The sequence below is a fragment of the Chaetodon auriga genome, chromosome 16 (genome assembly GCF_051107435.1).
Source record: "Chaetodon auriga isolate fChaAug3 chromosome 16, fChaAug3.hap1, whole genome shotgun sequence".
In the NCBI taxonomy this organism is placed as follows: Eukaryota; Metazoa; Chordata; class Actinopteri; order Chaetodontiformes; family Chaetodontidae; genus Chaetodon; species Chaetodon auriga.
In genome coordinates this window covers 18,890,508-18,916,868 of record NC_135089.1, presented here as the reverse complement: position 1 = coordinate 18,916,868, position 26,361 = coordinate 18,890,508, and the positions used below count along the sequence as shown (strand labels likewise).

The 26,361-nt window shown below is 44.3% G+C and overlaps 1 protein-coding gene across 50 annotated transcripts in view; it reads right to left on the bottom strand.

Moving 5' to 3' along the window:
• Positions 1 to 26,361, bottom strand: part of nfixb (nuclear factor I/Xb) — a 130,282-nt gene that overhangs the window by 77,427 nt on the left and 26,494 nt on the right. For 26 of the 50 annotated variants that reach the window (XM_076752782.1, XM_076752754.1, XM_076752765.1 and 23 more), the window contains one exon: positions 12,334 to 12,865. In XM_076752782.1, coding sequence (XP_076608897.1) covers positions 12,334 to 12,865 — 532 coding nt within the window. Of the gene's footprint in view, positions 1 to 12,333; positions 12,866 to 13,400; positions 14,511 to 26,361 lie in introns of those variants that run through there. The other 24 variants (XM_076752761.1, XM_076752779.1, XM_076752776.1 and 21 more) reach the window with 9 other exon arrangements.

The following is a 26,361-nucleotide window of genomic DNA, read 5'->3' as shown; positions in this document are numbered from 1 at the left end:
AACAGCAGCTTCAGCAAAGCACGGTGAAAAAAATGTGAGGCCAAAAAAACAAAACAAAGCACTACAGTGCCAAAAAGACAGCTTCAATCAACAGTTGCTGCAAACTATTTGGCAAGATACCCCCTCAACTCTGTCTGATGAACACAAATACTCACTCATCAATAGCGCCATTTATTCCATCCATTTATCCATTACTTTCAGCTACTCACCATTTATCCATTTCAGTACTCCTGCCTAAATGTTCTGGATCAAAGGATCAAATGGTTAGCTTTCATCTATTTATCAGTTGCTGAGCTATTTCGCCATTCAGCTATTTCTTTTAGCTATTTCACCATTTATCAATTAGGCTACTTTAAGCTAACCATTTCAACCCTTTATCCATTACTCTTGCAACTTCTCTGCTTGCTTGAAAAGCAGCTTCAGGCACTCTCAACACGTGATAGCTGCTAGCCTCAGCTACTCCACAATCTTTCCATGTACCCCCATGTACCATGTAACTGGAGGAGTAGGTCTACCCCCTGGGGTGCAAGCACCACTGGTCGGGAATCACTGATGTACTGATGTGTATCTGGTCTTGCATATATGAATATATAAGTATCTTGAAAGTCTGACTGAACAGAGGGCCGTTTTGTGTCTAAAAGTGATGCTGATATATTGAATGTGACATTGGTCATGCAGGGTAAACACACTCATAGTATATTCTAAGAAGATTTTATGCATCCTGGACGTAGAGTTTCGCTGAAAGACTGTGAAACAGCAGCTCTCTGTGTAAGCCATCTTTAGTTTACTGGGATAATCATGGCTCTTATCATAAGGATTTCCCTATGTCGCTGCCAGGATTGTGTAGTTTGAATCCATGCCCAAAGACAAAATCTTTCAGTCGATTAGAGAGGGGAAAAAAAAAATCTGAGCATGTATCAAAAAAAAAAAAAAAAAAAATACAACTTGGCCTTAAAGTAATCACATTAGCCTGTGTGTTTAGGTCCTGGTGGAGGAAAACCACCCTGGATGGAGGTAGTGGGGATAATGGGACCATTCTTGATGCTTTTCAGCGTGAATACTATCTCGTTAGGGTCCATTTTACAGCCAGGCCAGAGGGGAAAGTAAACTCAGATGAAAAGAACAGAAACGACAATAAAAGAGCAGGCAGAAATAAAAAAAAAAGAAAAGAAAGCAGGGATCAGAGATGCTGTCAGGGCCAAAACCGCAGATAAAAATCTAACCGCAGAATGAAGGCCAGATTGCTCTAATTCACTGTCATCTCAAGTATTTTTTTCTGCGTGGAGAGAAAGACAGCGGGACAGAGAGCGTGGCAGAGAGAACCCCTATCCTCCCTCCATCCGCCCACACCCACTCCTCTCCTCCATTCAGATTTACTGCTTTTAAATTGTTTGCCCTCTGCTTTTAATGGCCATCTCTAGATCATCAGCTCTTAAAATAAACACCAAGACTTGGATTACCTTCTCTATCACCATCCCGCTGGAGCAGAACACACTTGTAGCGGCCGCGCCTCGCTCTGCTCCGCTCTTTTCTGTCTTTACCTTAATTCTGTGTGTGTGCGCGCTCCCCTGTATGTTTGGGTTGGTGGAGGAAAGCCTCGCATTAAGGCTGAGCGGCAGAAGAATGGAAACTCAAGTAGGGCTCAGAGGCAGGGTGGTCTGCGTCTAATAATACACCAATCAAATGTTACTTCACAAAGGGCAAATAACAGAGTAGATCAGCTCCACCGCTGCTGCTGAGTGGGGGATGAAGGAGAGAGAAAATACATGCTAACACGCGTAATTGTAATATTCAGCCTCTACAACTTCAACATTTCAAATCCTCTGGAGATCCGTTTCTGAGCAGACTCGGATCCTGATGACATTTGAAGAATGAAGATCGTGTGGTTTTCTAACTTTTGCGGTGACAGATTGCACCCGGTCAAGAACCAGCGAGGGGGACCCTGGCTTACCTACTCTGCGAGGCCTGCGCACCCCGCAGTCTAATCCCAGGTCCCGTGTCTGCCACAGGACAGCTGGGTCATATCCCTGCGTGTACATTTTTGTGTGTGTTTGCTTGCAGATGCGGTTGCTTCTCTTCATGTGTACATACAAGGCCCACAGGCATCAGGTGTGAAGGGGGGTTCAGGTGCTGGGTGAGCCCAGAGAGGAAACTCATGTGCTCGGCTGCAGACAGCGTTTGTTGTTGCTCGGCCTGCTTCTATGGCGCACATGAGCATATGCATGGAAGCACACATACACTCTCTTAGAGTACATGCACAAACAACACCTAAAAACATACTTCACACACTTCGCTCCCATGGACTTAAAGGGAGCCATTGGGGATGTAGGCTTAATCTTTTAAGAGGAAAAACAGATTGCATTTGGAAAATGAAAGGGGAAGGGATGCAGGCTCATGTTTATGAATGATAACAATTCAGTCGGCCAACTCACGGGCAATGGTTGTATTAATATGCAAACGCAGAGTATGTATGCTGTACCTAATGTTTGATCTCGAGGCTCTGACCTTGTCACTCCCCATAGCACACCTTTAAGACTACACTGAGAGAGACTGGGGAGTGAAGATAGCAAATCCCTACTCTGCTCCATGCGAAACAATCAGAGGCCACAGGTGGGTGCAGGGGTGGAGTGACTTCAAATTGACCACCTATGGGACTCAGTTTGACTCCAGATCATTTTCAGCAGCTGAAAACATGCTTAACGTTGTTTTATCAGCTTGATACTTCATGACTTTTCCTCATTAAACACTGTAACAATTGCATATAAACAGGATTTTGGGCTGATGACATGTTGAGACGTCTGTCAGAGAAAGCCAAGCTTTACTTCTGTTTGGGGTCAAAGACACCCCAGCTGTTAAATAGAGTGGACTGCTGCTTTATATCTGTGATTGGTGTTGACAGGACTTCTCACACTGCTCCACCCATCTTAAATCCCAAATGAGTATGTTTGGATCTCTGTTATTGGAGTTTCTTTATAGGAGGTCAAACAGGAAGTCTGACCTCCCTGGAATGGAACTGAACCCAAACATACTGTAAGTATCATCGCTATATGGGATGACAGAGTGTACGCTTCTTCGTCTGTCATTGACTTCTTGGCAAACAAAAGTAATACATATCACTTTGTGTACAGCCAGTATAACATTTAGACGATCTCTTATGGTCATTTCTGTATTTTGTCACATGAAACGTTCAATGTAAGTTTGTGGTAAATGAACATTTTACCATTTTAATGGTAACCCTTATACTTAATGGGTTTTCACAAGATTCAAAGAAAAGGAAAAAAAAATAGATTTTGCACATAGTTATCATTTTTTATGCATGGAGCAAATAATGAGTAAAGCCAATGTCAGCAAAACACAGGTTAAAGTCGTTTTGTTTCCCTGCAGAGGAGTCTTTTATTTCACAGGCTCATCTGCTTTTTAAATTACAAATGATATCTGAGCTGCCATCTCAAAGGGCACTTAGAGCTTCTTAGAGGATCAAACTCACGCGTAAGCCCCCTGGACTGAACTAAGCCTAACAAAATGTGTGAATAACATTAAGGGAAAAATCTGCTCTAAAATTACGGTTTGACATTTTCATATGTCTCACTTGGTCCAGATCCAATGACAAGTGTTTTATATATCCAGAAATAGTATATCATAATGCCAAGAAAATCTAATATCCTTCTTTTTCTCTAAAGGAATATAAATTATTCCTTTGAAGCTAAAATCACGCTCTGACTGTAAAATTTCTACTGTTGGCAGCCAGTTAGTACGTTAGCAGCTACCTGTGATGTGACTCTGTTTATGCCGAGTCCAGCTCATCTGTGCGGTATAGATGGCTGCTTATTCATTTGCATAAATTTGGGGATGCCCTCTATAGAGTGAAAGTGATCCGAGCGGATTCCTCTGGCAGAGCTCTGCGCTCTGGTTGGCCACACAGTCGGCCGGAGTGGCACGGAAATGGCCCTGCACTGCATGGCCACTCGCCTTGCCAACCAGGCCAGTCGCTGACACTCCTTGGATATCACCCAGGAAAGGTACACTGAGCAAAAAAAAAAAAAGGAGAAAAAAAAAAAAGCTATGTGTCCATGGCAACTCTATTCATCTGCGTTTCTGGACAGCTATCCAGAGCACGCGTACAGTAAGGCCATTTACACACTGCAGCGTGATAGCTTGGTGTGTTCGTCGTGAGGTTTAAGCTGATGCGCAACTTTTTTCCCCAAGACACAAACATATAAAATGTGTAAAGCCTAATTATAATATTGGACATGTGTTCTTCTGATAAATAAATCCAAACAAACAATGCAATTTCACAAACTTGCTCGCCCCTAATCTCTTCCATATTTCTATTGCTCACCAGGGAGAGAGGGGAAAAAAACGCGCTGTTTTTCTATCTTTAATGAAATTTATGCGTCGAAGCTGCCAATAAGAATTCAAATGAGTCTGAAATTATAGACGAGAGAGTCGAGCGCTGACAGTTGACGGGCATAATGAGAATGTTACCATCCAGAATTATGCCTGTGAAATGGAGCTGGCGGCCCATATGAAAAGCAAACAGACGGAGAAAGTGAGTGAACGTGTCAGGTGATTTGGTGATTTTTTTTGAGCGGGAGCCCAGAGCTGGACGCAGCCCTGGCCTGGAGAGCGTCCTCAGAGGAAGACTGAAGGAGGCAGAGCTGAATGGAGAAGGACAAACTACCCAATAAACTCATGACACTGAGGTGAGTGAAGGTATGTTGCTGAAGAGAGTCCAAACAAACTGCGATGGATAGGAAGAAAATAGCACAGCGATGGCTTTTATCGTAGGAAGTCAGTGATGCTCAATATAAAATTCTGGAGTCGCATGAAAGACTCAACAGTAGTCGTTTCAAACAGCTACAGAAAACTGTTATTATTACTATCAAATCTTCCTAATCTAAGAGCGGAGCTGTGAACTACAGTTGCTTAAAAGTGACGTGAGGGGGGAAAAAAAACATGAAACACAGTCTCCTTTATTCTCTCCGACGGCTTATTCACAGTGAAAATCCCTCTTGTCATTTCTTTGTCCCCGCCTGAGCGGAGCATTTGCTGTTCAGCTGCTCAGAGACATGGAGAGTTTATTTATTTATCCATTTCCCATTAATTAGAACATTTGCGCTGACACACGCGGAAGTAGTCGCATTAGCGCCTAGTTTACACCCACCTTCCCCTGACTATCAGCTCTGAGGATGCAGGAGTCAGAGGAAGGGCTGCGTTTTCTTAGTGATGATAATAGAAAGAAGACACTCGGGCACAGTTAGAGACACACAGAAACACTATAAGCCAGAATTTCGGAACTCAGCTACACACATTTTAATAAATCAGACAAGGCAAGTTAATTAGACAAGTTAGTCTGATTAAGAACTAAGTATGGAGAGCTCAGTTTGCCATGGAAATAAAGCAAAAGTAAAGGATGGATAAATATGGAGTGCAGCTTACAGTCAGTCCATACTGTGCTGCGCACTGGGAACGGGACCCCCACCGCTGCGACCCCATATATTCACTCTGTTATTTCAGGCAACAAAAGCCGGGCTCTCGAGGCCATGGGTGGATCCATGAAAGGAAGAAAGGAGTCCTGCTCCTGGTCCTGGCTGAATAGAGGCCTTTCACACTTAGAGAGGCCTGTTTACTCTCCCTCAATAATGGCTCTAATTTTCTGATCATTATTGAGTAATTCCATCCACCCCCACACCCAGCAGTTAACACTTTCTCCAATCACTCATGGCACCAGTTCTTATCTCCGAAGGGCCCCTGTCCCCAATGATGTACACTGCGTCAGCCCTTAATCCTGACTACCGTTTCCTGCTCTGCCTATGAGGACGTCTAGGAAGACACCAGGAGACATTTAGCAAAAGTCAAAAACATGGAAGGGCAAAAATTAAATTCACATAAAAAGAAGAGATCATTCGGCATTGTTAATTTGCCAGTAATGTCCCCCCACACACACGTGGAGTCATTCTCTCTTCTGATTGGAGAGGAGCAGCGCTTTATCCTCCATTTTGTTTTGGACCTGAATCCACAGCAGCACCATCACATCAAGAAACAATGTTCGCTCTCTGCTAAAAGCCCGTGGAAAATATTTTGGAGGAAGAAAAAAAAAGAGAGAGAGGAGAGAGAGAGAAAGAGAGAGAGAACACGTCTGGTAACACGATAGCCGTTTTATTCAACGCGGCAACATCTCCACAAAATAAGACCTAAGTTTGCATGTTCGCCCCGCTTTCTCTGGCAACCCCGCTGTGAAAAAGCAACCATAGGAGTGCTGGTAGGGGCGTAAGGGGACGCGCAGAGGGGAAGATGTGTTAAGCAAAAACAAGGATATGGGGGGAAAAATGTTAAAATGAGAGAGAAAGAAAAGGATCAGAAGGAGAGAAGTTGGCAGAGACTGTGTCGGTTTGAAAAGCTGGCACCTTCTAAACAGAGCTGCAGCTTTGGGTGCCAAATGCTGCCAACCAGCCCCACTAGCCTGAATATCTGCCCTCCCTCTCTCTTTGTTTCCAGCATGGCATTTTGCATCATCTTTATTCTACGCTTTTCTTTTTACTTTATATCAGCGCTCAATATCATCCTAACAGCAGTGACTGACATTTATTACCATTAAATGAGAGAATAAATAAGGCAGAGGAAAAAAAAAAAATCAAAGGGAGATATTTATTCATCTCTTCGTTATTAGTGTTCATTTCAAGGATTTTATTTGGGTTTTTTTTTAATGTAAGAGGATTTTTGTTTGCGTATAATTGATCATTTTTGAATTGGAGACGGTTTTAAATCAAAACAAAAAAAATCCACACAGAGAGGGGGCATGTGTACTCGGCGCTGTCGCCGTGTTCCGGTCCTGTTTTCCGTATGGAAAGAGCTGTCCCAATTACAGGGCAGTCTCCCCGTGCTGTGCTCCACTGGACCGAGGGAACAAGGCGCGAGGCGGACCGATCAGAATCTGGCTGCTGGGAGGCAGCCCAGAGAAAGACGCTCTCCTCTCCTCTCCTTTCTACTCCTCTGCTGTCTTCACCTCGCCTCTCCTCCTGCTCTTTGCCCTTCGGCTCAAGCAGCTGAGAAGCCAAGCCGCCCCTCCTGTGCGGGGATACGTATGTTTTTAGGGGACAGACAGATTTCAGGCCTGGCGCCTGTACAGAGGGAGAGAGGACTGGTCATGCAAATTCACACACGGTGTTAAAATAACACACACAAAGAAACGAGGGGGAAAATGTGCGCCTATTTTGTGTTTTTAAAAGGAGAAAATCCATTCAGGAATACAGTAAAATTCTGTATTTATTTATTTTACTGCGTGTGTTTGCTATACTCATTAATGTTGCTTTAATGCATATTATTAAGAAATGTAATTTCTTTGGAATAAATATATTTCTGTCTGCTAAATGTCTGCGACAGCATTAAAAAAGTGAACTGAGCTGAGCTGCTAAATTGCTAAAAGAGACACCATAACATTTATTTATTAACCTTAATTACACAAATAATTAAAAATCACTGTACAGTGAAATTAGCAAATAAAGCTAATCCATGTTGCCCACAATAGGCACTTTCTGGTACAAGGAATTTTTCTATTTGCAAAGCTAAGACCTGACCTTTGTTTCAAAATTAGACTTAATTCAATCATATACTCAGTCTTTTGTGTATCTTCTCCAGTATTATTCACTAAACTGGATAATTACAGTGAATATGAAGCAGGTTGGCCAGCTACCAAGCCCATAGAGCTGCTCAGCAGTCGGACCTATAGAGTGGTGGAAAGTTGAAAGCGATCGGCTGAAGGAGGTCAGAGAATCTGACCGAGCGTCAACGGTTTTCTGTCTTTTCACCGATTTATTTGGAGGGCCGATCATACTGGAATAATCTGTTTACCAGCAATTCCTTACACTCCGCACGCTCCTCTCCTCTTTTCTCTTTTCCCTCCTTCTATGACACACACACACACACATACATTGCAAAAAGCAAGTGGAAAAACTGGGGGCTCTGAAAACGGGCCAAACCGGGCCCGTCGGAGGCCCCTATGCCTCAGTGCATATTAAAACACCACGGTGTCACTGACGCTGTCCCGTCACGAGAGGGGCTCGCCAAAGCTCAAACTTTATTGGGCACATTATTTCAAATGACAACAAAGCGTAAGAAAGTTTCCGTTGAAAGTGTCGGACCAGCAGTGTTTTTCACACCAGATGAATGCGGCTCCCTCGGCGCCGACACTCTCTGTTTCTCTGTCGGCCCGGGTTACGGACCGGTGCCAGAACACTGGAGCACAATTCTGCTCTCCGTCCAGAAATCTCTGCTCTGCACAACACGCTCAGCCAAGGAAAAGAAGAGACTGAGAGAGATTTTTTTTTCCCCCTTTTAATCATTATGATTCTCTCTTCTTCTTCTTCTTCTGCTGCAAACACTCAACAACTAACAGGACGACATAACCTGACTGTATGGGCCTGCTGCTGCTGCTGGTATAACCCTGCAGAGCCACAGTGCACAGCCTCTATATGTCATAACACACGTGTATATATCGTGGTGTGTGAAAAAAACAAACAACCCACTCTGTCCTGTTTGGTCTCTCCTTCATTATGTAACTGCATCTGATAATGTTACCTCCTTTTGAAGCTCAGGATATTGGGCAAAGCAGATAAGATGTGTTTGATGGATTAGCGTGACGTGCCGGCGTTAAGTCTCTCAGTCTGGCTGTCTGTCTCCCTGTCGATTCCTCTCTTTGTTCGCCTCTGTTAAAAGGCATTCTCTTGGCCATTTGTAATGTCGGGAACTACGCGCGCAGACACATTGATGGGTAAATGAACATCTTACGAGCACCGTGGCAGCGTGGAGATATGGCACACACACAAACACACACACAGTTGGCTTTCAGGCCTGGCCCGGGACACCTCTTCGGTCCGTCTGTCTCCAGCGCAGAGAACAGATACGGAGGCTGCACTTTCAGAAACATCTTTTTATCATAACAGCTCGAGTAATGAAAGCTGTATGAAGCCGTTCAGGCTCCAAACATGACTAATGCTGGAACCGTGTGGCTTCGTCAGACTGACAAATATGGAACACGACGCTCGAAAAACATGACCTGATCCGCAGGTCTCTAGGTGGAGGAAGGCCCTCAGCGCCCAACTGGCGAGCCAGACTTGGTTTCCAGAGACATGTGATCAAAGATGAGATCAGAACCACCACCCCCCCACCCCCCAATCTCCCTCACTTCGTCCACACCCCTAACGCATTATTGTTATCATCATCAGATGCAGCAGAATCAGTGAAAAAAGGACATGAAGCGCTTTTGGGGGCGACCCTCATCAGCCAGTTCTAGCGTCTGTGCTGTGTTCAGCCAGGTATTAGTGAAAAGGCAAATGACCAGGCTCTTTTTGGTAGTGGAACCTTTCTTTGCAGCTGTGGAGCAGAAGCGCAGATCAGAGTACAGCGGCTGTGATCTGTCCCAGCTCTCACTGCCCCGCCTGGAAGGGTCCAAGTCTATAATTGGACAAAAGCAGAGACACATACTGTACTGTAGGGAAGCAGAAACAGAGGAGGGGGTTAGTGTGTGTGTGTGTGTGTGTCTCCTGTTCTGTCAATCACACCGCTTGAAAGCAGAGCCCCCCTCCCCTGCAGCTGGCGACAGTGACATCAGTGGGACAAGAGAACTGAAACACCGCGGCGGGGACAGGCGGGTGAGACGGCCGTGGTCCAATCATCAGGGCTGGCAACTGATAGCTTCCGCAAGACACAGACACCCTGGAATGAGGAGCTAAGAATAAAACTGTAACGCTGCCACCCCAAAGGTTAGAATGGAGCCACTGTCTGTCTGTCCTCTGTAAACTCTGGTTAACCCCAGCCAGCCGCCTGGAAAACACAGCAATTTGAGCTGATACAAGTGGATGTTTTTTGTTTAGGTTGTTTCCTAATGTTCTCTCCGTTCCTCCGTTTTAGTCATACATGCAAGGTGCTGTGCAGGCTGCCTTTGAGGTTGCCGTGGAAAAGCTGAGCAGGACCAGAATGAGAAACCGTCTCCCTCCCACATCAGTGGACTCTGTCAGCAGATGCGGCTTTTAGAGCGCACTCGGCTTTTTCAGACAAGCAGGAAAGACAAAAACTAGCATTTGTGATGGAACACAAGGCTTTTCCAGTTCAAAAAACCTGCTTATATTCAATTAAGGGGATGGTGCGCTCTCGACCGAAAAGCGATGTTTGAAAAATATTTATATAAGACCACTGACATATGTACAAAAAGAAAGACAAATGTGATGCAGAAACACACACAAATCAGTAAGATGAAGGCTGATCGAGTGTATGTATGAGGGGTGAGCGGCTGCTGGATTCTGGCACAGAGTGAAAAAAAAAAGGCTTTACTCCGAGGGGCACCAGGCTGCGCTGGGAGCTAATCTGAGCCGCGGTTCGCCACGGCGCATTGTGGAACAGGAAGAGGCGCTCACGGAGGCCCCGCGAACTCAAGCAGAGTTACACACTGGGCTGAAAGGAGCCTGGCAAGGGGTACTCTGTCACAGAGGAACGCTGCTCCTCCCTGCCAAGGAGAAGAATTAAGGTCCTGTAACTGTATGCCAGTCTGTGGTAAGAGACCCAGGATAATAGCAAAGGGCAGAGAAAGGGTCTATCTGTGTGTGTGTGTGATGAGGCAGCCAGGGTTTACACCTGATCTACCTGCAAACACCTGAATCATGGAAACAGGCAGCTGGACTGTAACTGTGAAGCAGCTTAATGATGAAAAGGCAAATGATATCTTTGCACATGTCAAAATGTAAGCTGGGTCTCAACTGTGAGTGTGACACTAAATGACACTTCTCACTCAGATATAGGACACAATATATATAAATACAGAGCTACCGTTTGTCTGACACACAGCTGCTACACCACAGACGCACCCTCAATAGCTGGGTTCTTTTTTCAGTTTCACTCCAGTTTGCATTTTTAAACCGAATTATGACATCTGCACACTTCAAAAATGTAATGCTGTGCATGATTTAGATTTGCTGCGATGAAAGTGGATTATTTGCAAAGAATAACAGTTGTGTTCGCTGCTGTAATACCCCAGTAATGAACACAGAATTTGAATAGCTTAAAATGGCTATAGCCAAATATAATCTTCTTGTTTTACACCAGAAAAAAAAGTGTTTTTATTTTGCAACAGCAATAAAAAAATGCACTTTAATAATTTATTGCCACGCTAATTTAGCTTCAACATTTTAGTACTGCTGTTGAGTAAAACAAAAGAATCGTCCTTGATGAAATGAAATAAAAAATAAAATGCAGTATTAATATCTGTATATGGTCCAAAAACTGCAGGATCTAACTGAATATTGGGTCTATTACATTTGACCGTGTCAAATTGCCCTCAGAGATGAATGCATGCAGGCTTGTTTACACATAACACTCATATTTTCACCACCTCTATTTTAACTTCATGGTCACAGCAGGAAACGTGTGTGCTGAATATGGAAAAATAAAACATCTCCTCAACCAACAGAAGCAGAGCCACGCTCAAAGTCTCAACTTGTGTGTGTGTGTGTGTGTGTGTGTGTGTGTGTGTGTGTGTGTGTGTGTGTGTGTGTGTGTGTGTCAAACCAGAAGACAACGAACAGGGCAGCTTGGGTGAGCTATGTTTGAGGGAAATCTCCTGTGTGTGTCCACTTAAGAGAGTGTGTGTGCGAGTGTGTGTGTGTTTGGAGAGTGGCGTAAGGCTGAGGTGGCTGAGGCTGCAGACAGGCTGACTCTCTCTGCCTCCTAAACTACCTGGGACTGGGCCAGCTGTCACTGCACTCTCCAGACCACCACACACACAAAAGAACCCACACATACACACACCACACCGCTACTGATACACACCAATCGCACAATAACATACACATGGATTACAGACACATGACAAACCGCCTCACGCACACACACACACACACACACACGTATGCACATGCATGCACACACAGATAAACAGGTTTGCAGATGCTTTTGTTTACAGATGGCACTGGAGAACATGCACATTTGGATTTAGACAAATTTGCACACAAATACTTGAACAAATGTACCAATGCAAGCATATCTCTAAGTAAACACAGGTTTTAAGCATGGCTGTCAAATTCTCCGAATCTCTTTAAACCAGATAGAAACATCTATCTGGAACACATTTTTGAAAGATTATGCGGCGCAGACTGGCCCTTTAAATGTCAAGATGTGGTCGTTATCTTAATTCTAACTGTGTTTATCAAAGCCTGGCATTGGCTCAGCTCTGCACATAGTGAAGGGAAGGGTGCGACTCACATGCCAAAGTGTGTGTGACACATTACATAGTGACCTGTGCGTGTTTGTCACCAGGTGTCGACGGTAAATCTGCCCACATACCTGGTGTGTGGACGAAGTAGGCCAGGTAGAGGTCCAGCTCCTTGACCGTCACTCCAATGTGGTGCGGCTGGACACACAGGCCGTGGTTGGAGCACTGGGGCGACTTGACCAGCCGCTCTCCGTCCGTGCTCTCCAGGGGGCTGCCCTTGAACAGGATAACCATCACCAGGTCCAGCCGCCACACCTTGTCGGCCTGGCGGAGGCAGTCGATGCGGCGGATCTTGCCCTTCTGGTCGGGGTTGGACAGCACGCAGCAGGGGGCCTTCTTCCCCGTGATGGTGAGCACAAAGTCCTCGCGGAACTCGGGCCGGATGTCCTTGCGGAGCTTGGCCAGCAGGCGCGAGGCCCACTTCTGCTTGATCTCTGGCTTCTCCCCCAACAGCTCGTCCTTCACCGCGCGTTCCTCGTCCTTGGTCATCCTCTTTTCGTGCTTCTTGAAGTACTTGCGCTTACGGGCCTGCAGGTTGAACCAGGTGTAGGAGAAGGCACGGACATGGGGGAGGAGGGCCTCAATGAAGGGATGAAATTCATCCTGAGGAGAGAGACAACGATGTGGTGTTAGGATGCTGGAAAGCCAATTAGATTGAAAGAGAGCATGCAAATGTTCAAAATAAAGCTGTTACAACATTTAGACAATTTCCAATGAAAAAGAGGCAATAGAGTGAAAATGTTCTAAAATATATGATAATACAGTCATTATTTTGGTATTGTTAGTAAAATCTTAATTATTCTAATTACATTTTAATCTAAAATTCAAATACACAGCTCACTGAAATATTTCAATTCCAAAAAGGCAATTCAAATAAATATTCTAATTAAAATGTGAAAATATTTTAGCTTTTTTGCCATTCAGATAAAATGCAAATAAATATGCAGCAAATTAAACTAAAAGAATCTTAACTGTAAGATGCAAAGCCTCCTTTTTCATAAATACACACCAGAACATTAAGGACAACAACTGCGAGATGCATGAATACAAAATCCAAAAGCAAGTGAAAAGCTGAGCCAAGCTGCGCTCCCGGTTGTTCTGCTGGAAAAAGAAAAGTTATTCTGCTGTACCATAATACCTTCACTACATATCTCTGGGCAACAAAGCCCAGATCTCGCCACAGCGCTCCTGTGCCAGGGTTGCCACACACCGGTCGCTCACCACCGCCAAGCTTTGCCGCCACAAGACCACTGTTGAAATGTGCTGCTAAAAGATCAGCCATACCATTTCCTATCTCTGCTACCATGCAAGGGAGCTCCAACCAGACTCACATTTCCACAACAAACTGAAAGCAGACAGAAATCACCACAGAAAACCACACTGCTAGAGGAAGACAGACGGCCTGGTAGTTACCATTTTGCACTCTCATCATAAATTTGGCACAGCGTTTAAAGTGAAAAAAAAAAAAAAAAATCTCCTGCACCAGTTTTTTTTTTTTTTCCTCCCGCGCTCCCCAATGTAAAGCAAGTGCTGGTTTGGCAGGGTGTGGAGAATTAGCAGATGAAAAAAACTTTAAGGGGGGGAGGGGTTGTAAAAAAAAAAAAAAAAAAAAAATTAGCAGAATGTGCTGCTCAGTGAAGACAGCGGGCCAAAGTTTAAAACCATAACTAAAAACCTGAAGATTTTAGGAAGGAGAAAATTCACAGCAGCAGGACCACAGCCAGCAGCTCTTCAGACAACAGCAAAAAATGACCAAAAAAAGACAGATTAAAAACTTGTAGCAAATTATCAAGTAAAAATAGAAATGTTAACAATTAAAAAAAAATTAAAAACTTCAACGACGGGGAGAGATGCACTTAAAATAAACAGTCCTTTGTGCATTCCAAAAAACCAAAAAAAAAAAAAAAAATCAGCCTTGGGAAAAAAAAAAAAAAAAATCCTTGGCAAAGTGTAATTGGTAGTGGTGTCTGTTCTGATCCCTGGGCCCGGCGCAAGACTCACACACACACACACGCACACACACACACACATACACACACACACGCACACACTCACACACACACAGATGGGGGGGCCAGGGAGAGCAGAGCACAGAATAGGGAAGAAAAAAAAAATAGAGAGCCGAATCAATGTTGGACGAGCGCATACGACCGCTGGCAAAGCCGAGTGCTGCTTCTTTTTTCCCCTTTTCTCTCCAACTCTCTCTCTTTCTCTTTCTGTTTCTCGCTCGCCGTCTCTCGTCCTCTCCGCGTTCTTTCCCTAACCATTGCTTGAGCCTTTGCCAACACGAGTAGGGCCCACCTATTTGGCAACAAGATGCCTGTAGCCCAGCCAATGCGTTAGCTTCAAGAGCTGAAAGGGAGGGAAAAGAGAAAGAGGAGAGGGTGGGGAGGGTGGGGGGGGGGGTTGGTGTAGTGGCAATGAGAGAGGGAGCGAGAGAGAGAGAGAGAGAGAGAGCGCGCAGGAGAGAGAGAGAGAGAGAGAGAGAGAGCAGGAGGGAGCAGGTGGGAGTGTAAGAGAGCGAGCAGCCTTGTCCGACGCTGCACAATTTGCCAAATCGACAAGTTCCACTCTGACACGGAGGCAAAGTTCAGGGGAGCGAGCCTTCTCCTGCACCAATCCTCGCAGCCCTCAGCCTGCCTCCATCTTTACTATGGCCGCCGTCGGCTCGTCTCCCTCGCCCCCCCACACAAACCCCCGCCCTCCTCTGCGCTCCTCTGTCTCTCTCTCTACCCTTCTCTCTGCTTGCATAATGCCACCTTGGCAGAGGATGGCAAAGAGAGGACACACAGCTTCAGAATCCCTCCAGACCCCACCACCGGCAGCTGCTCGTGGGTTTACCACAGCAAACAAAGAGGGAGAAACAAACCCAGGCAGCCACACTCCTCTGACTGCACACACACAAATCAATGACGAGATGATTTAGAGGCAAAATACAAGAATGGTTACAGAATTTAAGAGAGGGGAGGCAGCAGGCAGAGGAAACACAATCTGCCTGGACTGAACGGCGCTGCGAGCAGCAGATAGAAACGGCCAGCGAGAGTGTTAATGTGCCCCCATGAAATCCCCAGTCCTAAATTTGCTTTCCTCCTGAACTCTCGGGAGGATCTGGCGTTCGGTCTGCGAGCGGCGACGGCTGCCATGTTGCCTCATCGTGAAGCATGTCGTTCAGGGTTGCACCTGCTCCGCAGACAGCAAGGCTGAGGGCACGAGTGCCGCCGAATCACAGACCGGGAGAAGGAAACCAAACAAAAACTACAGACAAGAGGAGAATTCAGTGTGCACGGAAATCCTTCATGTGCTGCTCACATCGTTCACAGGTCTGCCAAGGCAACAGAGCCTATCCAATATCACCTAAAGACCTGGTCCACGCGCACTCAGCGAATGCAACAAACACAGGCGTAGAGCTGACACCATCAACAGAAGATTAACCTGCAACTATTTTGATTGTTGATTCATCTTTTCAGTCATTTTTCAAGTTATAAATGACAATAAGTTTCCTTCTTCCAGCCTCTGAAAAAGAGGATTTGATGCTGTTCTTTGTCCTGAATGACACAAAAGTGCAGATCTTTTGAGTTTCGGACTGATGGCCAGAAAAAACAAAGACCCTCAAACATGTCACCAAATTTATAACAGGCATTTTTCACACTTTTCTGGCATTTTATAGACAAAACGATTAACAGAGAAAGTAAACAACAGATTAACCAATAGTGAAAACAATTTAAAGTTGAACTGCAGAGCTAAATTAGCTTTTTTGCAAATTATCTGAAGTCACAGCGATCCTTAAAAAGCCAGAGATTCCACTCTGAGACTCGAAACAAATGTACAGGCACTCAAACGCACAAGCACACGCAACGCTACGGCCACCATTCTCCCTCTGACAAACATTACGGCCTTCAGTCTCACTCCCAACAATGCGTTTCGGCTTCATCCTCGAGCCCTGAGCATCAGCCTAATGAACACAGTTAAGGACACCTCCACATTCATCCCTGCTCGTTTTGTGTGTCACTGACTGATGCAGACCTCTGATGTATGGTTAGATAAAGCAACAAAGGAAGCCAAGGGGTCCACACATCTCACTGTGGTGTGTGTGTGTGTGTGTGTGAGAGAGAGAGAGAGAGAGAGAGAGAGAGAGAGAGAGAAAGAGAGAGAGAGAGAAAGGTGACACCATAGTTTAATATATTTCTGTTTCCATCACCACCTGCAGTACAAAAATCAGGAAACTTAACTGGCACTTGAATGTGACTCCTGTGTGTCTGCTTTTCAGTGAAAAATTAAGCGTTTCTGGGTGACCCTGCCAAAATGCAAATAAACCACCATTCAAATGTCACTGGAATTTGACTACAAGGGGGTTTAAGTCATTTTCCTTAGCTATGCTTTTTTTTCTTTTTTTTCTTTTTTTTGCCTTCCATGAGCTGAAAAAGTCCCATATTTATTTTCCAGGAATAACTGTTATGCAGATTCTTTCAAAGTGCCAAATCTGGAGGGAGTGAAACCATCATTCAGAGTCTCCGTGGGTGAGCTCTCCTCTATCTGCTGCAGCACACCGAGACTGGATGACGCCCAGGCGGCTGCACTGAACGCTTATTGGGGTTATCGAAGGAACATAAACGCACCACGGAAGGCGTCTCTCGGTTTATCGCCTTACCTGGAAATTAAATTAAAGCCAAATGCGCTTGGCCTTTAATTCGGACTTCTTATCAATTAGCAGTCGGTGCTGTCGGTGTTTTTTTCGTGATATTTTTACAACAAGCACCTGATCGCCTTCGAACAAGAGCTGTTTCATCTCATTACCTTCACCTTAAAAGTCCCAGAAAAACATTCGAACGTCTCTCGCAACACGTGATGCATTATGGGTCACATTTCAGGCCTGGTAATAAAAAAAAATAAAAAAATAAAATAGATGAACAAACCCTTCGAGCTTCTCTAATAGACCGAAATTCACCCAATTAAAGTCATGGATTATTTTCCACCAACATGTTTCTCTGGCTAATTCCCTCAAATATCATCCTGACTCCGTTAATAAGACGCAAAACTCAGCCAAAATAATTAAAAATGCACCATCACTTCTTCCTTTCCCCCCCCCTCCTCCCTCTGTCTTCTCATAGGGCACTTAAAATATGAATACTTCAAAAAGAGTGAAGACATCATCGATGGAGTGTGCCAGCAGTAACATGGAGATGAAAAAAAAGCTGAAAAAAGACGGGCTGGCATTCAAGCGACACATTTGTGCTTCACCGTTACTAAAACCCGACGTCAATTAATCCTGGCAGAAGAGCCTCGAAACACATGAAAATATGGACTGAAAATGGCGTGTGTGGAGTGAATGAGGTGCACCTTCCTGTAAGGCCCTGAATGACCCGGGACGCTGCGCACTGTGACAGCCAGCGGATGGAAATGACTCTGTTCTGCTGCACAAAGCCCGCTTTCACCTGTTTTCTCACATTCTTTACATAAGACTGCTATTTATTTCAGAAGAAAAATAAATACTCTTAAATGTTACAAAGTGTGTCCTTGTATTTTCTGTTTTAATGAAAATAATAATAATAATAATAATAATAAAAAGACCACAAGTCAAGCCCCCCAAACCCCCGCTTTCCCACTGCAGGAGCGTCGATTTCAATTTCAGAATTAGCTGCATGAGACCCTCGGCTGGATTTAAACAGTCTATGACGAGACAAAAGGAATGATTTTGAAGTCCTTTATTTTTCTATTCTCCGCACGTCTGACCGAGACTGTGGAGTTGGCTGCCAACTTCAGATTAACTCTTTCACTGAGGAGAGAAAAGGCTCTGAAAAAAAACCAAAAAAAAAACAAAAAAACCCAGAGTTTGATTCATTAGTGCGCCTGTGAAACTCATGCATGCATCTCCAGCTCCAACTGGATGAACAGAGAAGAGTCCATCCTTAGAAGAGTTGATCTATATGTATACATATCTATTTGCATGAAGAGCATTAAAATGTATTTTATTGATTGCTGTGAGGTAATTTAGCGCCTCAATCATTTACATTTTATTGTTTTTTCTATTTCTTTATCTAAAGTAGATCTAAAAACAACATAATAATTTCCATTAAGTCTCATAATTTGGATCAGAATTTTCTATTTTTTTAAATGTGGACCGCTCCCGCTGACCACTCCATCTGAACATACCTTATATACTCATTTCATTTTCTTCCATGATTGTATGCTGCTTAAAAATAAAACTGCAATGCTGCAAATAAATGAATCACATGAAGTTTTATATTATTATAAATAAAGCAGCTAACAGGAGGCTGCCCTGCCTGCTGAAAAGGGAATCTCTAATGCACAAATGCACGGAAAATGAAGGCAAACGAGATTAAAATTAGAGAATGATCAGTGGACTCCGTTTCATTTGTTTTTAGCCAAACTTGTCTGACTTTCCGATGATGGAGGTAGAAGTGGGCTTTACTCTTTAGTCCAAATCCTCAAGCCAAATAATCAAAGCTCTGGCACAGTCATATGTATTATTTTTTTGTTATGATAAATCCTTGATTTGAAGGTTTTGTTTTCCAAAGAACAGTTAAATGTTTTATCCAAATAATCTCATCCCGTTTCAATGCCCCAAATACGAGTTTCCTGTTCCACTCGAAAATATCTTTAACTTAAGAAAAGCTCAGCAAACTCAGGCAGCGCTAAAAGTCTCTTGCTCTTTCTGACCCATAATGGCCAGGTCTCTCTGCCCTGCTTTGTCCTGCTCTGTCCTGCGGTACCTGACCTCGACGAGGATGAGCCGCATCTCATTAGACCAATTAAACCATGGTCTGCATAACCTGAGGGCCTCGCAGCCGCCTGGCCCTTCATTAGCGCAGCCCTGTGCTGGTGAGGCTGGGCTCCGTCCTCTCCTGCCCAGCTGAGTGTCCCTGACCCTGGACGGAGGCCGACGCCGGCTCCCTCTGACCCCAGCTCAGAGCCAGAGCAGGGAGGGAGGTGGTGGAGGAAACAGAGCTAGGAGGTGCAAAGAGCTTCAATCATTTGCTTAAGAGTGCAAAGATGCTAGAGGCTGGTGGCTTGTGATATTTAATCTTAAAAACAAAGCATTTGGATTCATCCAGATGAGGATATTTTATTCAATTGTCTATCAAAAAGAAAATGTCTATCAGGAAGCAGTTTTTTTTTACATCCAAAACTGTTTCCTGATGCTTCAGAAAGCAGGTTATCGTTAGCTTGCTGTGGTTTTGTACTGTAATCAGAACAAGGTACGGGGCCTGCTGCACGACCCTCCGTTGTTATCACACACACTAATCATATCAGGGGGGACACAGGGTTGAATTTTAAAGACAGGGGAGAAAGTCCCTCAGAACAGCCCACACTCTCTGTTACTGTGGTGAGTAAGTGATGCATACAGATCCACAGAGCTCAGCGCCTTGCGTCGGTTGCACTTCTCCGAGTTTACAAACCAGCACGTTACTATGTGTGAAAAATCTGCAAGCAATTTGCGGTGGCTGCGTGCTAACGTGCCCAGGGTGGGCCGTGTGAGGGAGGGGGCCGGGGGACCAGCCGAGGAAGAGGCACGCACGGCACATTCCAGTCCCACAAAGGGGCTCCGCTGCCTGGCTGCACTGCAAAACCAACTGGGCCCTTTCCGACCCCTGGCTCTGGAGCTCCTGGTTTATCCCCCTGCAACTACCAATATCAGCTACGATATTACATTTTGTTTTGACGTGAAGGCCTGCTTCCACCAGACACTGATCCATCCTACACTTCAAATCAAACCACACAACGCAGACATGAGAACGAAGAGGGCTTTGTGCCCTGCAAAAGAAAAGACACACATCAGCTCCAAAGGCAATGAGATCAAGATAAACCAGATCGCCTCAGGCTATTTTGTTTTTGCAACTGTCTTTAGAGATTTTATAAAATAATATTTGCTCCCGCTCGAGGAGGTATGATACACGTTGGGACGTGCAGATCTTCTTGGATGAAGATGACAGTATTGATGAGCGGGTGTGGGAGGAGAGCAGGAACACACTGACATATAAATATATATATATATGTGGCATGTGTTAATCATGCTGTTTATTGACATGGATCTGCTGATGTCACGCTCGTGCATCTTTGGCCTCACCTGTGAAATCAAGGCCGTGTACCTCTACGCCTCATGACACACATTACTTTTTTGCACACACGCATGCACACATGCTCAAAAAACCTCCTTCCCTCGACCCGCCTGCCGCTGTCTACAAAGAATGTGCTGTTGGATGAAGGAACCGCCCTGCGTCTCACTAATGTGTGTGTGTGTGTATGTGTGTGTGTGTGTGCGCACGTGAGTGATTGGCCATGCCTGGGCAGGCCGACTCAGCACCACAACAGCCATGACTGAGTGTTTTCTCACTGTGCCAGCCAACAGACTACTGCTGCTCACACTGCTGCCAGTGCAGACGAGTGACAGTGATGCTATACTAGCTGGACCAAGACATTATGTCCTTTTTGTTGCCTTATCTCTTTAGATTTAAATAGAACAATTTAAACTCGTACGCCGAAAAAAAAAAAAAAAAATACACCAGCCAATTTCCACAATTTCATCAAACTTAGATCCAAATAATAATCCTGCCAAAGTGGCTGGTAGAGGAGACAAACTTAGAAACCACAGCCAGCTTTTAGCAGCATTTGGCTGGTGGAGGGTGTTAATTTTCTACCCTGGTAAAAACCAGCTCTGTAATCGGTAAACACGGTGCTCCTGGCCTGCAACAAAGAAATGCATTTAGCAAATTCATTCTCTTTGATCCTGCATTCCTATTTTAGTTTGATGGAAGGTGATGCATTTTTGATGCACACGTCAGAAACATTATCATAGAAGTGAGATATCATATCATTCTAAGAGTATATGAGCAGCCGGTGCCTGGTGGCCTTCACTAGTATATACCACATTATCTTTGATCTGCATAGTCCACTTGACATGCATCACAGGGAATTACAAGCACACTGATTTATCAATAGGCTCAAAGCAGAGGGATGTTACACCATCACCCCTCTTATGAAAAGATCCCTTGGAATTAGAAGTTTCAACACGGCCTGAAATGAAAAGGATCTTCAGGTTCATGTGTTAACTTGCCGCTTAACAAAGCTGTAGGGCTTTACTCGTCTTTTCAAAGAGATGAGTGTGAAATGCCAAAGACAGCCTTTCACACACTGTTGGAAGAAGAAAGTGAGCTGAAACAACACGATTGTGTTTTCAAGCCTGAGACAAGCAGCGCGCTCGAGCAGAACACTGGTGTTTGTTGCCCGTTTGAAGGTAAACCCGACTGCAAACAGTGCTGTTGCACCAAAGGAGGCTGGAAACATCCGCCTGGTTCTCTGAAACAGATACCACGATTAATACTCAATGTTATCCGAGTTTGGAAAATGCACTTTCGCCTGAAAGGTTCGAGCCTCGCAGATAGTGAGTCATACTGCTTTATCTCCACCCTCCGCTCACCAGGTGCACGATGTCTGGGTTCACGCTGATTTACGAGAGACCATGAGCGCTTTATTAGTACTCCTCAAAGCCTTCAGTGGTGTTGTAATACATTACAATACATTAACTTCAAACATAGTGATGCACCATTTTTTTATGGGCGCTAGAACATCTGGTTGGTTTTCCCTAAAAACTGTGTTAAAGTAGGAAAAAATAGTCAGTGAAGTTTTGTTAACAATATTATTGATACATGACATAAATATACACTGCCTTACAGATTATAGGGAGTGGTAATCCTTTACAAAAATCAGTGCCTAGTTGGGGTTTTCAGATGCCTGAGTTTAATTTCAGTGACTCCTCGGCTCCCAACGAGGTCAAATTACCCAATATTTCGCAAATATTTTCACAGCATTTTTCTTATTTCCCATTAATCATCTCCCTCAGACTTATGTGATGACCCTTTGAATGGTGCCCGCCCCCCACATTAGGAAACTGGATTACTGAATTGCCTTTAAAGCAGTTTAAGGTAGCTCTGCTTTCGACCTGCTACAACAGTAAAATACTACTTAAACACTGATGCATCATTATTAACAATCTAATAACGTCATATATAATAATGCATCAGTCACAGGGGTCATTTTTCTGCAGAATGAGAACTTTAATTTCCAGACTGCGAGTATATTTTGGTAATTAATACTTCTTTATCTTTATCATCTGAATGCAGGGATTTGACTTGTGATGGAGTATTTTGACAGTGATGGATTGGTGCTTAAAGGATCTGTGTCCTTCTTCCACCACCGAAACCAAAACACCATGTTTTTTATGGCTACAGCCTCCATCAAATGGAAATATTCAACATGGCTTGTGCATGGTTTTGTTTAAAGTTCCCCAAAATTCAGCCTGCCTTATCTGGTATATCTGGAAATGTCATTATCATTAATCATTTAAGTGATAAGAGCAGCATTTACTTCTCAAATGTGATGATATCCTTCTCCATTTCATGTATTTACTGGCTGTATATGTTTTGATATCTTGGACAAAATTAGGGCCCAAGTTACAATTAAACACTGTTCAGTGTGAGACTGAAAAAAATCCCTTCACTCACACTAATATCCCTGAACTCGAGTATAAAGTAACCTGACATCAGCACTGTTAATTAGCGTCCACAGAGCCCTAAATTAAAAGGATGACCAAGGTTTGCGGTCTCGATGAGTTTGCAGAATCACATTCTTGGTGGTCATAATGACCGATGTGGAGAACGCCAAGACTCTATATGCACTGCTTACGGACGCAGGGCCAGAAATAACAGGCCCACGCTAAATAATCGTCCCTTTCACTCTCTACTACCATGACATCACCACAACCACAGCCGGCATGAGGGGAACAGCAGTGTTGTGGCTCTGAGAGACAGAGGGTAAGACACACACACACACACACACACACACACACACACAGATAGTCAGAAAGAGCCACTGGCTGCTTCCCTGCAATTGTCTTCAGGCCCGTATTTGTCTATGTGTCCCTGTGCAAATTGTAAATAGTTGAGATCTGAATATGGCATCAAGCTAAATCAACACAGTCGTTAACCTTAGCTGGATGCTCGGGGATAAAGGGTGGAGACCAACGCGGGCTTGATAAAACACACAGGTCAGAAACTTTCCCTCGGCTGCCTGATGTGCTGATTGCACACAATATAAACTCGGAGACATATGTGCAGTGACAATCACAGACCAGGCCAAGACAGAAAAACTCCCCCCTGCATAAAGGCTCCAGGAAAGTAAAGCCCACTACTAATGCAGTGTTGAACGCTTTGCAATCAGACAAATAAAGGGGCAATCTAGCACACAATCAAACTAGAGATTTAGCCTGCTCTCCTGCCAACAGCTAGGGACCTCCTCTTTCTGAACAAGGGATGCACTATTGACTATACCCCCCCGCCTCTGTCTCTCTCTCTCCAGTCTTCCCTCTCTGCCAGTCTGAAAGGCGTGATGCCAACCTTTTCCACCATTGGGCATGCTGCCCTGCCCTTTATGCAAATGCTTTGCCGCAATCCCTAACTCACAACCCCCACTGTCTCACCCTCCACGTCTGTGCACCCCCCCCCCCCCCACCCCCCCATGGCCTCCTGTCTATATATTCTTTTTTATCTTTATACGTTTCCATTTAAATTAGCCAAGTAACTGAGCTTAAGCCATAGCCATAAGTTATTAATTAAACCCTGATGATCGAAGGTCCTGCCTGTATGGATTCTTGAATGAAGCAAAAAGCTCAGTGTGCAGCCTGTAGGGCTGTAATTTGTTTGGTTCCCTCCATGGGCAAAAAGCATCGACCAGGGGCGAATATTTGACAGAGGTGTGGCTGTATGAGTCTGTATGAGCGGTGATAAAGGACATCTCCTGGCAAAAAGAATAGAATAAAGACAAAGAACAGGAGGGAGGGCAGGAATGGGGTAAAGGGAAAAGAAAGAATAAAAGAATAGGGGGAGAGAATTTCCAGCAATTATTTGCTTTTTGCATTTGCATTCTTGAAAACGTCTCCAGAAACATATTCAGTGATGGTTGCTCCCTTTAATTAGCAGGGCCACATAACTGCAAAGCAAAGAGGTCACTTTGATGTCGTTGAGATTAGGTTTGTGCAGACAAACGTGCAATGTGGGGTCTAAATTCAAGTAAAACACACACACACACACACACACACACACACACACACACACACACACTAAAAAAACAGCCATGACCCATTTTTAAGGTCTGTGGAAGTGCTGAACTAAAGCATAATGAGGGGTTAATAAACTTACTGCTAGCTTAAATGAGAACAAAGGGGTTAATAATGAAAGAGAAAGTCAATCATGGCTGCCACTGACAGGCAGGTTTCACAAGTTGGCACGGGGGCTGAATAAACAGGAGAGGTTCATAAATTAGCAGTAAATAGAGGTCAGAGCAGAGGACTGGAGGAACCCGAAGAGCATACAAAGACAGAGAATTTGAGAGAACTTAACCCAGAAAACATGCAGAACATTTCAACCTATGAGCTATAAACAAAAGATATGGAGGCCGGTGAACGAATAGAGAAGGGGAGCGCGAGGACAGTGATAGGGTTAACACAGTTGGCCAGAGGCTGAAGGAAGAGCCGTGCTAATGCTGTTAAAGCAGAGCTTCCGCTTCTGCCGTAGGGCGAGAGTCGAGCCGCACAAACAGGGCGCAGGGTCCACACAAGCCGGACAGATTCAAGCCCACACACACACCACAGGAAAGGAGCTCGGCCTAAGACAAACACTGCACGACCAGACACACACACATATACAAACACTACTGTCTCCTTATATGCCCCGAGTACACCAGGACATGTGGTGTGTTACACTTCCACTTCCAAGTGTGGAGCAGACTGAACAAGAATGGGCACAAAGTCAATCCAACCATCTGAAATGTCACGTAGAAAATGCAAATAAATGCTGTTGGGTAATATCTTTTTTTTTTTTTTTTTTTGTCGCTGTACTGTACGTGAACAGGTCTCCCTCGCAAAAGAAATCTTGATCTCAGTGGCAACAAATGGAATTTTCTTTTTCCAGATAAACAAACAAAGACGTCTAAACCCTAACAGTCTAGACCAACAACGTAGCACCGCAACAATCTCCAAATATAAACTTCAAGCTTTATTTCCCAAGCCTCCACACAATGCCTGCTCTAATCTTCCTGAGAGAGGATAGACAAATAAACAAAACCAAACAGGTTGGTTGAGGGAGAATTAAGACTTTAACACCCTGTGCTCTTTTCGGTGAATGCTGCTACACACACACACACACACACACACACACACACACATCCCTTTCCCCTCTTCCTATGCGGACTTCCTTGTCTGAAGTCATAGTAATAAAGTTTTCAAAACCTTGCGCTGTGCCAGTAAGTGACGGCGGGCAGCGATGAGAGAAGGGAGGTAAGGGAGGGTGAGGAAGGCAAAACAAAGGATAGACGCGAAGCTTTAACGGAGCCATCCACACATACGTCTGAGAGCTTTTTTAGCTTAAATGTTTCGCTTCCCGCAAATTCCTCCGATAACACCGATGAGTGCACCATCAAGAAATAAGAGGGCTTGTTTCAGGCTTTTTGCACATAATTAGATAGTGAGATGAAGCACAAAGCAAGGGGCATTTTGTAGCTTGGGTCAACAACTCGACAGTAAATTTTTAACTCATTTGTACATTAAATATAAATTGACCTATTTTGTGTCGTAGTGTAGTATTCTGCTTTGAATGCCTCTCAGCTAACAATGCATGTGTGACAGAAAGAGTTCTGAGCTTGCTGTGTCTAATGCTGAGTCAATATAATCACATTTTTAGTTTGGGTACATAACACAACAGAAATGTAAAAAAAATAACGTGAACACTGAGTGACAATTTGAGTCAATATTGCCATACTGAGGTACATTTACTCTGCACCTATCAATAGAAAACCATCCAAGACAAAGGGCTGTTCAGGGTTAGTGTGATTTTCTTATATTACTGTAATGCACATGTCACTATTCGTTACTGTTTAGTCATAATATGTTTATCCATTAGAGCTCTGAATGTTTTATGCACATGTACAACAAAAAAAACAAAAAACAAATCTGTGATACTGTAAAGGTGAAATTTGAGCTTGTTGTGTCTAACAGTGAGTCAAAATAACTATATTTTAGTTTGGGCTAA